The sequence below is a fragment of the Trachypithecus francoisi genome, unplaced genomic scaffold, assembly GCF_009764315.1.
Source record: "Trachypithecus francoisi isolate TF-2019V2 unplaced genomic scaffold, Tfra_2.0 Lachesis_group2, whole genome shotgun sequence".
In the NCBI taxonomy this organism is placed as follows: Eukaryota; Metazoa; Chordata; class Mammalia; order Primates; family Cercopithecidae; genus Trachypithecus; species Trachypithecus francoisi.
In genome coordinates this window covers 158148768-158161142 of record NW_022681465.1, presented here as the reverse complement: position 1 = coordinate 158161142, position 12375 = coordinate 158148768, and the positions used below count along the sequence as shown (strand labels likewise).

General features: G+C 55.7%; 1 protein-coding gene across 14 annotated transcripts in view; it reads left to right on the top strand.

The window, feature by feature from the left end:
* Window positions 1–4852: 4852 nt before the first annotated feature.
* TCF7 (transcription factor 7) overlaps window positions 4853–12375 on the top strand; it is a 35149-nt gene continuing 27626 nt past the window's right edge. For 5 of the 14 annotated variants that reach the window (XM_033181214.1, XM_033181216.1, XM_033181209.1 and 2 more), the window contains exons 1-3: window positions 4855–5347; window positions 5513–5579; window positions 6106–6230. In XM_033181214.1, the coding sequence (XP_033037105.1) occupies window positions 5087–5347; window positions 5513–5579; window positions 6106–6230 (453 nt within the window). In that variant the 5' untranslated portion in view covers window positions 4855–5086. Of the gene's footprint in view, window positions 5348–5512; window positions 5580–5776; window positions 5867–6105; window positions 6231–12375 lie in introns of those variants that run through there. The other 9 variants (XM_033181219.1, XM_033181217.1, XM_033181215.1 and 6 more) reach the window with 4 other exon arrangements.

Below are 12375 nucleotides of genomic sequence, written 5' to 3'. Positions count from 1 at the left end.
GCAGGAAAAATAACCCATGGGAAATAGTCCTAACAAGCCCTGTGAACCTCTGGGGCAGCTCTTCTCATAATTTGCCCATCACCTCTCAAACCAATTTGGCCAAATTTCCTTAGGATTTCATCAGGAAATATGAACTGCCAATTTTGTTATTAAGTCTTTATTTTAATAACAATTCTTGGTTATTGCATGAAGTCCGAGGGATGGAGCAGGAGGGAGAACCCACAGAAAAGTCCTTCCTTCCTTATGAAGAAAGAACTGACCCCAAAGCCCCTTGCTTTATTTTGTTTTTGTTTTTGTTTTTGAGACAGAGTCTCGCTCTGTGGCCCAGGCTGGAGTACAGTGGCGATCTCGGCTCACTGCAAGCTCCGCCTCCCGGGTTCACGCCATTCTCCTGCCTCAGCCTCCCAAGTAGCTGGGACTACAGGCGCCGCCACCACGCCTGGCTAATTTTTTTTTGTATTTTTTAGTAGAGACGGGGTTTCACCGTGTTAGCCAGGATGGTCTCGATCTCCTGACCTCATGATCCGCCCGTCTCGGCCTCCCAAAGTGCTGGGATTACAGGCGTGAGCCACCGCGCCCGGCCCCCCTTGCTTCATTTTAAGGGCAGCTGCCTGGTACCTGATGCAGAGTAGCAGCATCCCAGCAATTGTGTGTGCTTGCTTTTCTGTAGGTCACAACCACCTACATGCACACACACGGACACACACGCCTCAACAAACAGTGAAAGTACACAAAGTTTCCAGAAAGCAAACTGTGTTTCTAGTAACAAACCACAGTCTACCTCTAGGACCTGTGACCGGGTTTTGCCCTCAGAGGATGCTCCATGGGAAGTGCTCCTGCCCAGAGCCAGCAGCCCAACCTCCAGGCGGCTTTGGGCAAGCCCCAACAGGATGCCAGGCGGGCTGGTGAGCAGGAAGAGACGCCGCTCACAACCTCTCCTTGCTGTTATTTACTAAATCCATCTGGGGCTCCTTTGAGCCGTTTTCTGGAAATGCCACATTTCAAGGGTCTCCCTGTTAGAAAAGGTCAGAGGGTTTACGCGGCCCTTTCATGTTAAAGGAGCTTGGAAGAAAAGGAAAGGAAATGTATATTTTCAGCTTTAGCCATGATTAAGTGGGCTCAGGCCATGAGAACATTCAGATGATTTACGTGATGTTACACGAAGAGCCAATTAGCCCAACAACTTCCAAAAAAGATCTCCTTCAAGAGCACCCATTAGACACTTGGAATGCACCAGGCGCTGTGCTAAGCTCTTCACTAGGGTACAGTGATTCATCTCAACTGCACTCCAACAGAGCAGGGCAGGCCCGCATAGGATGTCCATTTAACCTATGGGGAGACTGAGGCTCAGAGAGGGTCAGCAATCTGCTGGGGGTCCCACAGCTAGTAAGTGGCAGGGCAGAGATGGAAACTTAAGACTGTTCAAATCTGAAGCTGGAGCTCTTTTGCTCCAACAACCCTCAAGCCTTGGGAGTCCTGACTGAGTCCTGTTTCCAGCATCTGAGTAGTGCAAGTTCATTAGAATGAAGATGAAGCCTTATTAAATCACCAGCTCTGGCCTGGTCTGGATGAATCCAGAAGACTTTGGGGCCTCCGTGCAGCTGGTCCTGGTCCTGAAACTCCCTGGTCACCTCCAGGGGGGCAACCACAGCTGATTCCACTCACTACCCTGTGGAAGAACCCCAGTGTCTATCATCTCTGTATGTGATCTGAGCCAATTCCCAGAACAGGTGGCCTCGGGTGGGCTCAGGAGAGAGACGGCACACACTGAGATCTGTCTGGCTCAAGGGAGAGATTCTAGGCCCTCTCTGCCAGCAAAGGTCTTGGGCCACCCTATACAGACCATCAAAATGATTCCCTAATCCTGTAGATGGCCCCCTTCATGCAACATGAGCCACCCAGAAAGTCAGGGCTCCAGATTAGTGACAGCTCATTTGTCAGCATTTATCTGCCAAGACCACAAAGCAAATAAGGACTCCCTCTGGAATTTTCGGGATCATAATGGAACACTAGAGTGACAGTTAGGGTGTGGGCTCAGGAGTCAGGCTGCCTGGGTTTCGAATTCTGACACCTTCATTTTCAAGCTGTGAGAACTTAGGTGACTTAACCTCTCTGAGCTTCAGTTTCCTCATTAGTCAAATGGGGATACGAGTCCCTATGTCATAGGGTTGGTGTAATGACTAAATGAGATAATGTGTGTGAAGCTCTTGACAGGATACCTGGCACATAGCAATCACTCAGTATATGAGGTTGGTCATCGTGCAGATGGTGGCGAAGGAATCAGTGCTGCCTGGACAAGGGGCTCCTGCGGGGCTGCACCAACTTCTGGGGAACAAGTCAGAGCTCTTGTTCCTTTCCAGCTTTCCAAACCCTCCTAAGCCATCCAGGCCCACGTGAAATCTACCTCCTTCGGGAAGCCACCCTGACTACTCCAGTCCACACTGATCTCACCATATCTGAGCTCTTTCTGTCCACTATCTGTATAGACTACTCTAGCACCTAAATCGGCTCTAATAACTCTTCAGCTTCTCAAAGCAACCAAAGGCTCCTGGAAGGCAGACACCTCTAGCCCTTCCCTCTCCACAGCCCAAGCCAGGGCTAGGTACACAGTAGATGATCCTTCAGACTGATTTCAGTGTGGCTGTGGATGCCTGTGACTCAGCCTTTCTCTCCCTCACTCCTCCTCACAGCCCTACTCTCCCTACTCACCCACCCTCTCCTCTGGTTCCAACCAGCAGGGTGGGGAGTTGGAGCCATGACCCCATAGGACAGTTGTTCCCAGACTATAAAACGTCCAAAGAAACTTGAGGGTGGGGGAGTTAACAGACGGGGAAAAAAAGTTCCTTATTTTCTTTTGCCAAATAAGGACATGAAAAAACAAACTTGTCCCACCATCATTTTAGCAAAGAAAAGATGTTTTCACACCAATAAAGCAATAAGGGCATAACCCTTGATTAAAGGCTAATACCAAGCTGGAAAGTTTTAACCTTATTGAGAAAACAAAACAAAACAAAAAGAACCTCACTGTTGTTCTGACTTCTCTCCTTTCTCCAAGGACTGGGGAACACGTCAGCCTCCACTGATCTGTGTCGGGGGAACTCATGGGTCTGGGGACAGCTATTCTGGAGAAGGTTCCTGCAGAACCAGGGTTCCCTACAAACACAGGACCCCTAAAGCCATTGGGTTGGGCAGATCCGGATTTCCTTTCAGTTGTCCCAGAGGAGGCTCACCCCAAGCCAGACCCTACCTATAACCTTAGGAGCTGAGGTGGGGGAGGCTCTGAGACCCTGTCCCTATGCCTCTCTCCTCCGGGCAGGGCCAAGCCCCCCCCTTCCCCGCCAATCCGGAGCAGATGAGGCGAGACTGAGCGGCAAGACCACCTGGAAGGAGGCTGGGGAGACCTCTCCCCCTCATCTCCATCACCAAACTGAGCACTCATGCCCATGCCACCCCCCAGCCCTGGCCTGGGGAAAGGAGGAAAAGTGGGCACCCTAGCCCGGAGGTGGCGGGGGAGGGGGTTGTGGTGTCCGAGGTGCCCCGCTGGGCGGGCACAGATAGGATCTGAACACAGGGAAGCATGCCCTGGCTCTTTGATCCGCAGCCAGCCATGCCGGGCCTGGACCCGGAGGGAGGCACGGCTGTCTTCCGGCCCGGCTTTGCACCGCTGCCAGGGGTCCTGTGGGGCCCTCAGCGGGAGAGGCGTCCAATACCCCGCCCTGCTGCAAATACCCTCTATTCCAACTGCTCTCAGAAGAGGCGTGAGCGTCTACACTGAATCCAGCACAGAAACCTGCTAGGGGGGCTGCAGTTGACTGCATCGCGATCCAAAGGACCGGCGTCTTTTGTAGATTCAGTGGCTGAGCCAGGCCAAGTGTGCCGTGGAGGCCCGCGTGGACGCAGACCCGGGTGCTATGCAGATGCGCTGGAATCCAGGCACTTTCCCGCGCTCCGCAAATCTAGATGTTTCAGCCTGGATCGAGCGAGGGTTAGAGGATTAGTCAGGCCAGGGTCAACTTGAGAGTCATGTGCTCCCTAAACGCGACTTCTAGGGTGGAGTTGCTGTGGACGAGGGACCCACGTCGGAATCCCGCGCCCACGTGGCTGCCCAAAGCTCTGAGTCTCCGGGCTGCAGGTTCCAGTCATGGAACCGAGTTGGGAGAGTAGTACGGGCTGGGACTTGGAGGATCGGCTGAGGTCTGATGCTCTTGGCTGTGTTTGCGGCTCAGAGCCGTCGCCTGGTTGAGGGGCCCGTCACAGATGTGTGATGTATAAGCTCTGCATGCAACAGGAGCTCAATAAATGTGCGAAGGGGGGTATGCTTGTGTTCGCGCTGTATGCAGGCAGCCGAGAAGGAAGTCCCTGATTGGCACAGGGATGGAGGATGGGGCAAGAGCCGCGACAGCGCCGCGGAGTCCCAACGCTGCCGGTTTCCTGGGGTCCGAGCACAGCCTCAAGCCCTAGGAAGCCCCCAGTTCAAAGCACAGGGCGCACTGGAGGCTGAGCACTATACAGTTCACACCAAGGCTGCAGTGGTAAGCCACGCCCAAGTCCCAAGGGCCTAGGGGACTCCCGCCCTCGGCAGCCGGAGGAGAAACCTGGGCGCAGGAAGCAGGGGGAATATCGGTTGTAGCTGAGTAAGGTGGGGCTCAGGAGTTCCCTTTAGAGTCTCTGCGTTTCGGAAGAAGGGTGATCATTCTCAGTCTGGTCCGACTTCTCGCTCGGGGTGCGCTCCAGGAGAGCGAGCCCTTTAAGGCTACGCCCAGTGGGCGCGTCCCGGCCTCACCCGGGAGAGAAGGGGCGGGGCGGACCTGTGTCCCGCCCCCGGCCGGACCCGCCCCCACCGCCCGCCCCGCCCCCGGCACTCGGCCGGCGGCGCCTTTGATGTTCGGACCCGCCAGCTCCCGGAGCCGCTCTGCCCGGCGCCCTAGCCCGCGCCTGCAGCCCGCCCAGGCGGAGTCAGCCCGCGCTCCGCCCGCCGCGATCCGAGCTCGGAGGTTCGGACTCCGGGCTCGCCGCCCCCCGGGCCGGCTGCGCGCCCCGCACTCCCCGCGCCCAGCGCCCCGCGCCACGGCGAGCGGAGCGCACCATGCCGCAGCTGGACTCAGGCGGGGGCGGCGCGGGCGGCGGCGACGACCTCGGCGCACCGGACGAGCTGCTGGCCTTCCAGGATGAGGGAGAGGAGCAGGACGACAAAATCCGCGACAGCGCCGCCGGTCCCGAGCGCGACCTCGCCGAGCTCAAGTCGTCGCTCGTGAACGAGTCCGAGGGCGCGGCCGGCGGCGCAGGGATCCCGGGGGTCCCAGGGGCCGGCGCCGGGGCCCTGGGCGAGGCCGAGGTCGGGGCCGAGGTGAGCCCCCGCCGACGCCGGCTCCTCCCCCGCGGTCGCCGCGCCCCGCCGCCCCAGCTGCGCGCGGCCCTCGGGGTCTCCAGCGCGCAGGGCGTCCCTGCCCCGGCGTCTGTCCCGATCCCTGCGGTCCCACCGCCCCTCACTCCCCTCCGGTTCTCCCTCCAGGCTCTCGGGCGGGAGCACGCTGCGCAGAGACTCTTCTCGGACAAACTTCCAGAGCCCCTGGAGGACGGTGAGTTTCTGCCCGGCCCGGACCCCCTTCCTCGCTCTCAGGCCCTGGCCTCGGTGGGACCGGGACGCCGAGGACCGCGGGAAGCCGGGTGCCTCCTCCACCGCAGCTCGGGAGGCGGCAAAACCGAGGGGTGGGGAGTGGGGGGCGGGCTTCCCGGGCGCCGCCGGGTCGAGTCACTTCCGGTGCCCTGACCTTTATAGGAGTAAACAGACCCCCGCCATCCCCTCCTCCCCTCCTGCCCAGGTGACTGACTAATCCGCCGTCTTCAGGAGACAGAACTGGCCAAGGTTTCTTGGTTGGAAGGCGAGGGGGGCGGGGGGAGGTCAAGTAGTGGCCACCTCGGGGAGGCCTGCACTCCAGGTCCTTCCCCTAAAACTTGGCACTGCGGATACTCCCAACCCGTTCCTTCCCAAGTCAGGAACTTGCAGGGGACCCTTTGGCAATTGTTTTTCTCTCAAGAGCAGACAGCCTTCAGTCCCAGCCGCCACCAGGGCTGGTGTGTCTGACCCAGCTGTGGCTTTTCCAGGCCTGAAGGCTTCGGAGTGTACCAGCGGCATGTACAAAGAGACCGTCTACTCCGCCTTCAATCTGCTCATGCACTACCCACCCCCCTCGGGAGCAGGGCAGCACCCCCAGCCGCAGCCCCCGCTGGTAAGTGGACCCCGCAGCCAGTGCCGCCCTGTGCTTGCAGCCTCCTTGACCAGGTAGGTGAGGCACCGGCAAGAGACTTCTGCCTGGAACAAAATAGACGAGACTCCTGTGCTGGTCTTTCTTCCCATACACACCCAGTGGGATCTGAACCAAAAGGAGAACTTTGCTGAAGGAAGGAGAGGCCGCCCTGGGGCACCCCCTTGCCCTCTGGCTCTTGGCTTTTGTCTTCCCAGCTTGCTCATAAGCAGGTGCAGTCTCTGTCCTGGTGCTGGGTGATGCCAGGGTGGGCTCTTCTTAGAGAACTTTTGAGCCGAGACCACCCTCGCTCCTGGCTGCTCTGATCTGATCTCAGAGCTTTGCAATTAACTTTCTAACTAGCCCAGGAAACCCTGAGCCTCCTTGGCGCTTGGAGGAGTGGGCAGGAAAGCTGATCTGTTCAGGTGCCCTGGTTGTGCAGGAGAAACGGGCTGTACTCGGCTGTGTCCTTACTGGCGTGAGTGCACCCTTGCCAAAGAAGGACCCTGAACACCATGTGTGGAAAGTGGGTTCTTAGGAAACTGGCTTGGTCTCAGACACACCAGGAAGGGTTGGCAAAGGTGCTACAAATCAGGGATATTGAGAAGGGACCAGTTTAATGAATTCGTGAATTAAATTTTGTTGTTGTTGTTGTTGAGATGGAGTCTCGCTCTGTCGCCCAGGCTGGAGTGCAGTGGCCAGATCTCAGCTCACTGCAAGCTCCGCCTCCCGGGTTTACGCCATTCTCCTGCCTCAGCCTCCCGAGTAGCTGGGACTACAGCGCCCGCCACCTCGCCCGGCTAGTTTTTTTTTTTTGTATTTTTAGTAGAGACGGGGTTTCACCGTGTTAGCCAGGATGGTCTCCATCTCCTGACCTCGTGATCCGCCCGTCTCGGCCTCCCAAAGTGCTGGGATTACAGGCTTGAGCCACCGCGCCCGGCCGAATTAAATATTTTTAAGTCCCAGTGCTTTGAAAACATTTCATGATCATTACAAAGCATGCCCCTTGGTGCAGATGACCTAAAGTGTGAAGAGCCTATTCTGAGTGCTTTGGAGCAGTACAGCTGTGCTTTTAAAGAAATTCCTATTCGTGTTTCACACTCTTCTCAGTTGGTCCAAGTTGGGGTGAAGGTACATGGAAGGTTTGGAGGACTGTGGTAAGCGAGTGTTGGGTGTGAATGTAAGCCCAGTGCAGGTGGGGCTGGCAGGCTGGAGGCTCACATGGCTACAGTGGGGTCACCAGAGGAAGGAGAGTAACTGCTAGGCTGTTTCAGACCAAGAGTGAAGAGGGTGGTTCTGAGAGCTGCTGGATGCGAAGTCAGTGGGAGTGAGAAGACATACAGGCTTCTTTCCAGAAGCCCAGGCTGGAAAACCTGTTATATGGCCGGCTCTAGAAATGAACTCCTTGCCCTTTGGGCCCCTATTTCCTCATCTGTAAAATGAGCATGTTTTCCAAGTAGTCTCTGTATCCGACTTTCTGCTCTGGAGTGGCTTGGTATATGAGGTGGTTCACTTCCTTCCACGTCTGTGAGGTGGGGGGCGTGCCCCCCAGCATTCCTGCCCGATGCAGTGACTATACCCAGAGAACTCACCCTGCACGAGCCCATGCTTAACAAAGATGCATTTTGGATCCCTACAAGATGTAAACCCTTAGATTTGGGACCAGGTTGACATAACTTACCAGTGCCCAACTTCTGACAGGTGAGCCACTTGCATGGGGGCCTGGGTCACCTTGGAACCATGATTAAACAAAAGGCCTAGGCCCAAGCCTCCACTCCAGCTTCCCGGGGCTCCACAGCAGCACAGGGAAAAGGCCTCCTTTCGGAGGTCATCTAGTGGTGTGGGCAAGTGCTGGGAGAGTATCTGGAGCAGGGAAGGCCTCGTTCTCCTGTCAGGGTATGGGTGATGGAACCATTTGGTGTCCTTTGGCCCACATGGGTCAAGAGTGGGCTCTAAAAGTCAGGACAGTGAGGGAGGCACACCACCACTGACCTGGGTCATTTATTTTTCACCTTTCAATCTTTCTCAAGCTACAGCAGATACATTTCTATGTATCGCACCTGCTCCTATAGGTACATATCCCCTTGCCCTCCTCCCCACGCAGCCACAGTCCCCACTGTGTGGCTTCTGGGCACACATGAGGAGGGGAAGGATGGGCTCTGACACTGGCTCTCTGTGCCCTGGCCTCAGCTGCTCTGTGGGGCTGCAAAAAAGGACAGAGGCAAAGGTGTAAGCTGGAGTGACACTGGGTGAGGAAGATGTATGTGAATGTAGGGGAACCTCTTTTAAGCAAACCTGACCGTTATAAACACATAGCAAGTCAGAGTATTTGCTTGCATTACCTGAAGACGTGTGGGCATTTAAAATGTGATTGGGTTTTACCAAGCAAAGTGAATCCACCCCCACATTTTACAAGCACATTTATCATTGGATTCAAGGTTCATGTGTCTGGAACCCAGAATGATCCTCTTATCTTGGGTCAGGAGCCCCTTGCAATGGCCCTGAGGAAAAACTGCCTTTGGAAGATTTTTCCAAAGCTGGTCACTTTCCCAAGCCCATCTTTAAAGGACAGACAGCTTGCTGCTCGGGTCCTGCCACAGGCCTTAGATCCAGGCCCCCTTGCCCTTTGCCCGGCCTTCCCTGAGGGCACCCATGTGATCAACACTTAGCTGAGAGGCTTGAGGCCAGTCACTGGACCTCCCTTGGGAGCGGGGAAAGCCTGTACCAGGGACCTGCTCTGCCCATGTGGGTGGGATGCGCATGCGGCTGCTGTGTTAGAGACCTCGAAACAGGCCAGCTCGAACCTTGCGGGGAGCAATGGGCTGAATGACCACCTCACAGCCAACTGCCACGGGACATACTTTTTTTTTTTTCTTCCGAAAAGGTTCCTTCTTTTTGGTAGTTGGCTTCTCTTAAGCTTGTTTGAGGAAGAAAAAATTAGGTCAAAGTTTATTCCGTGAACACTGTCAGGCACCTGATGTAGGCTTGCAGGCAGTTACTGGCCTAGACCAGTAACCAGGGTTTTTTTGTTTTGTGTTTGTGTTTGTTTTAGAGACAGGGTCTCACTCTGGTGCCCAGGCTGGAGTGCAGTGGTATGATCTTGGCTCACTGCAGCCTCGAACTCCTGGGCTCAAGCGATCCTCCCACCTCAGCCTCCTGAGTAGCTGGGACAACAGGTATGCACTACCATGCCCAGCTAAGTTTGCTTTTGTTTCTGGAGCGATGGGTCTCACTGTGTTGCCTGGGCTTTGGTTTGGTTTTGTTTTCTCTTCTCTGCTTTGAGACCTGAGAGTAGGTGGAGGTGGTGAGTGGGAGGATAGTGAGCTGATCTTAGGCAGTACTTTGAGGGGATTCTGGGATGAGTAAGGCATCATTCCTTAGGCAAACTCAGGTTCCTGGATGCATACGGCAGTGTAGTCAGTCTTGTCACATCCAAAAATGATGTGAGGCCGCGTTGCGCTGTGGCTTCTTCCATGAGCTCCACTTGGAGTCTGTAGCTTGGACAGATGCCGAGCCTTTTGCCATTTTGATGAAATATCCAGAGTAGACACATCCATAGAGACAGAAAGAGGATTCGTGCTTGCTAGGGGCTGATGGAAGAGGGGCCCAGGGAGCGACTGCGCATGGGTATGGGGATACTTTCTGGGGTGATGAATAGGTTCTGGAATTAGATAGTGGTGGCAGCTGCACAATCTTATGAATATACTAAAAGCCACTGAATTATATACCTTTAAAACAACGTATTTTACGATATGTGAATTACATCTCAATTTAAATAAGAAGGCTGAAGCCTTTGGCTGTTGCAGGCTTGGGGCCATGTGTCCCTGTCCCTGATCTCCACAGCCATCCAAATGCCTAGGGATGCCCTAAGCCAGGGGGTCAGGCGTCAGGTGTCAGGTCCAGCAGAAGGAGCCTCACTGAGGCAGTGGACTCATGTTGGGACTCCCGGCAGGTCCAGAGCGTGCCCGGGGGAACAGGAGGTGAGGGTATGAGCAAGGCTGCAGCAGAGGAAGGAAGTGTTGCTGACGCATGGCCAGCCTGTCCGAGGAGCTTTGCAGAGATGAGTAGGCGCAGGAGCACCCACCGGCTTCCACATGCTGCAAAGCGAGCCATGGGCCTTGCTGAAAAGTGTTAGTTATTGGTGCTGAGCGCCAGTCCTGGTTGGAGTGAAGCCTATTAGGTGGGAATTTGGCACCAGGCTGGGTACCAGGTACTGGACCCCCAGACTGGAACCAAGCTCTTCCCCTGGGAGTGCCCGGCTGAGCAGAGGAGACAGGTAGAGACCTGAAGCAGAGCTGGCCAGAGGAGTGCTGTCACTGAGGTGTCCCGGGCAGAGCCAGCCCCAGCCCGGGCTGTGAGGGAGGGCCCACTGAGCAGCACTCTGAAGGCCACTGGGTGTCCAACAGATGAAGACAGAGGAGGGACTGGCAGGCCCCAGGCTTCCCTCTGAACACATCCCAAACCTCCCTACTTCTCTGCAGTCAGCACCCGAAGCCCCAGCCATCGCCATCTCTCACCCAGACAGCAGCAACAGCCTCCAGAGGACCCCTCCCTCACCCCCTAACCCCCATCCTAACCCACAATCCAGGCTTCATGTAGCAGCCAAAGGGGTCCTTTAAAAACAGAATCAGATCACATCTCTGACCTGATTAAACCCTGCATTAGCTTCCCATTGCTCTTGGAGTAAAGTCCAAGCCACTCACCACAGCTGAGCACCTGGGTGGCCCCCACCAGCCGCCCCTCATCACCTGTACCAGCCTCTTGCTGTCTCCCTGACAGCAGTCCCCTCCCTGTCCTAGGGGGTCTTACAGCCAGCCGCTTTTTTCCACCCCAGGACTCCTACACTGCTTCCCTCCGTTTGGAAGTCTCTGCCGCAGCCCTGCACGTAGCCGCCACCTTTTCATTCCTCACTCAGGGCTCAATTCAGATGTCTCCACCTCAGGGAGCCTCCTCTGACCATTCCCAGTGGGACCCTCCTCATCCCTCGACTCTGGCTGCCTTGCCCGCCCTGGCAACTCTTTAGGCTCAGATGGTTGGCACTGCTTTACAATGCACTCACCATGCTTAACCCAAAGAAAGCCTGGCTGTTCGTTTCCTTCTCTGCACAATGGGAGTGGTGAGCCCTCCTCCCAGAGTTGGAGTGAGGACCAACAGCAGTGCCAGGGAGGGGCCCAGAGAGGTGCCAGTGCAGCCTGGCCAGGGGGAGTCAGCCATGACTGAACCCTTGTCCCTTGCTGGCCTGGCTCCCAGGCGGCCAGTGGTGGCTCACTCGTGGGCCCCACATGGACTTGGGCACGGAGGGGTCTGGAGGTCTGAACCCAGGGACTGGGGACTCAGGTATACAGGCCACCTACTCACTGCCCTGCCTGACCCAGAATTCTTAGGAGGGAAAGTGCTATCCCAGGTAGGGAGCCACAGCCACTCATTCCTTCCTCAGAATTCTCTCCTGCCATCACAAAGATTAACCTGAAAGAGACTCCTCTTCCTTGTCATATAAAAGTCCTTTACATGAGACATTGGAAGCTTAAGCTGTTTTGTTTAAAAAAAAAAAAAAAAAAAAAAGATTGGCTGGGCATGGTGGCTCATGCCTGTAATCCCAGCACTTTGGGAGGTCAAGGTAGGTGGATCACTTGAGGCCAGGAGTTCAAGACCAGCCTGGCCAACATGGTGAAACCCGGTCTCTACTAAAAATACAAAAATTAGCTGGGCATGGTGGCACACGCCTATAATCCCAGCTACTCTACTCGGGAGGCTGAGGTAGGAGAATCGCTTGAACCTGGGAGGTGGAGGTTGCAGTGAGCCCAGATCAGCCACTACACTCCAGCCTGGGCAACAGAGCCAGACTCGTCAAAAAAAAAAAACCAAAAAACTCTCATGGCCATCAGCCTGGGAAGCCATGGCCACCCTGTGCATGCCCCTCATTCTTGCCATGATGCCACAGGTGTGGGCAGCCTCCTTGCTTGCAGCCTCCCCTGTGGCTCTGGCTTGCTCCCGGGCTGCCTTCTTTCCCAGGGTGAATGATGTTCTGTACACATCACTCCTTCGTTTCCACCTTGACTATTTTCCTGAAGCATAATACCCAAACAGAATTATGGGGTCAAGGGGCAGGAAAAGTCAAGGCGTTTTGCTT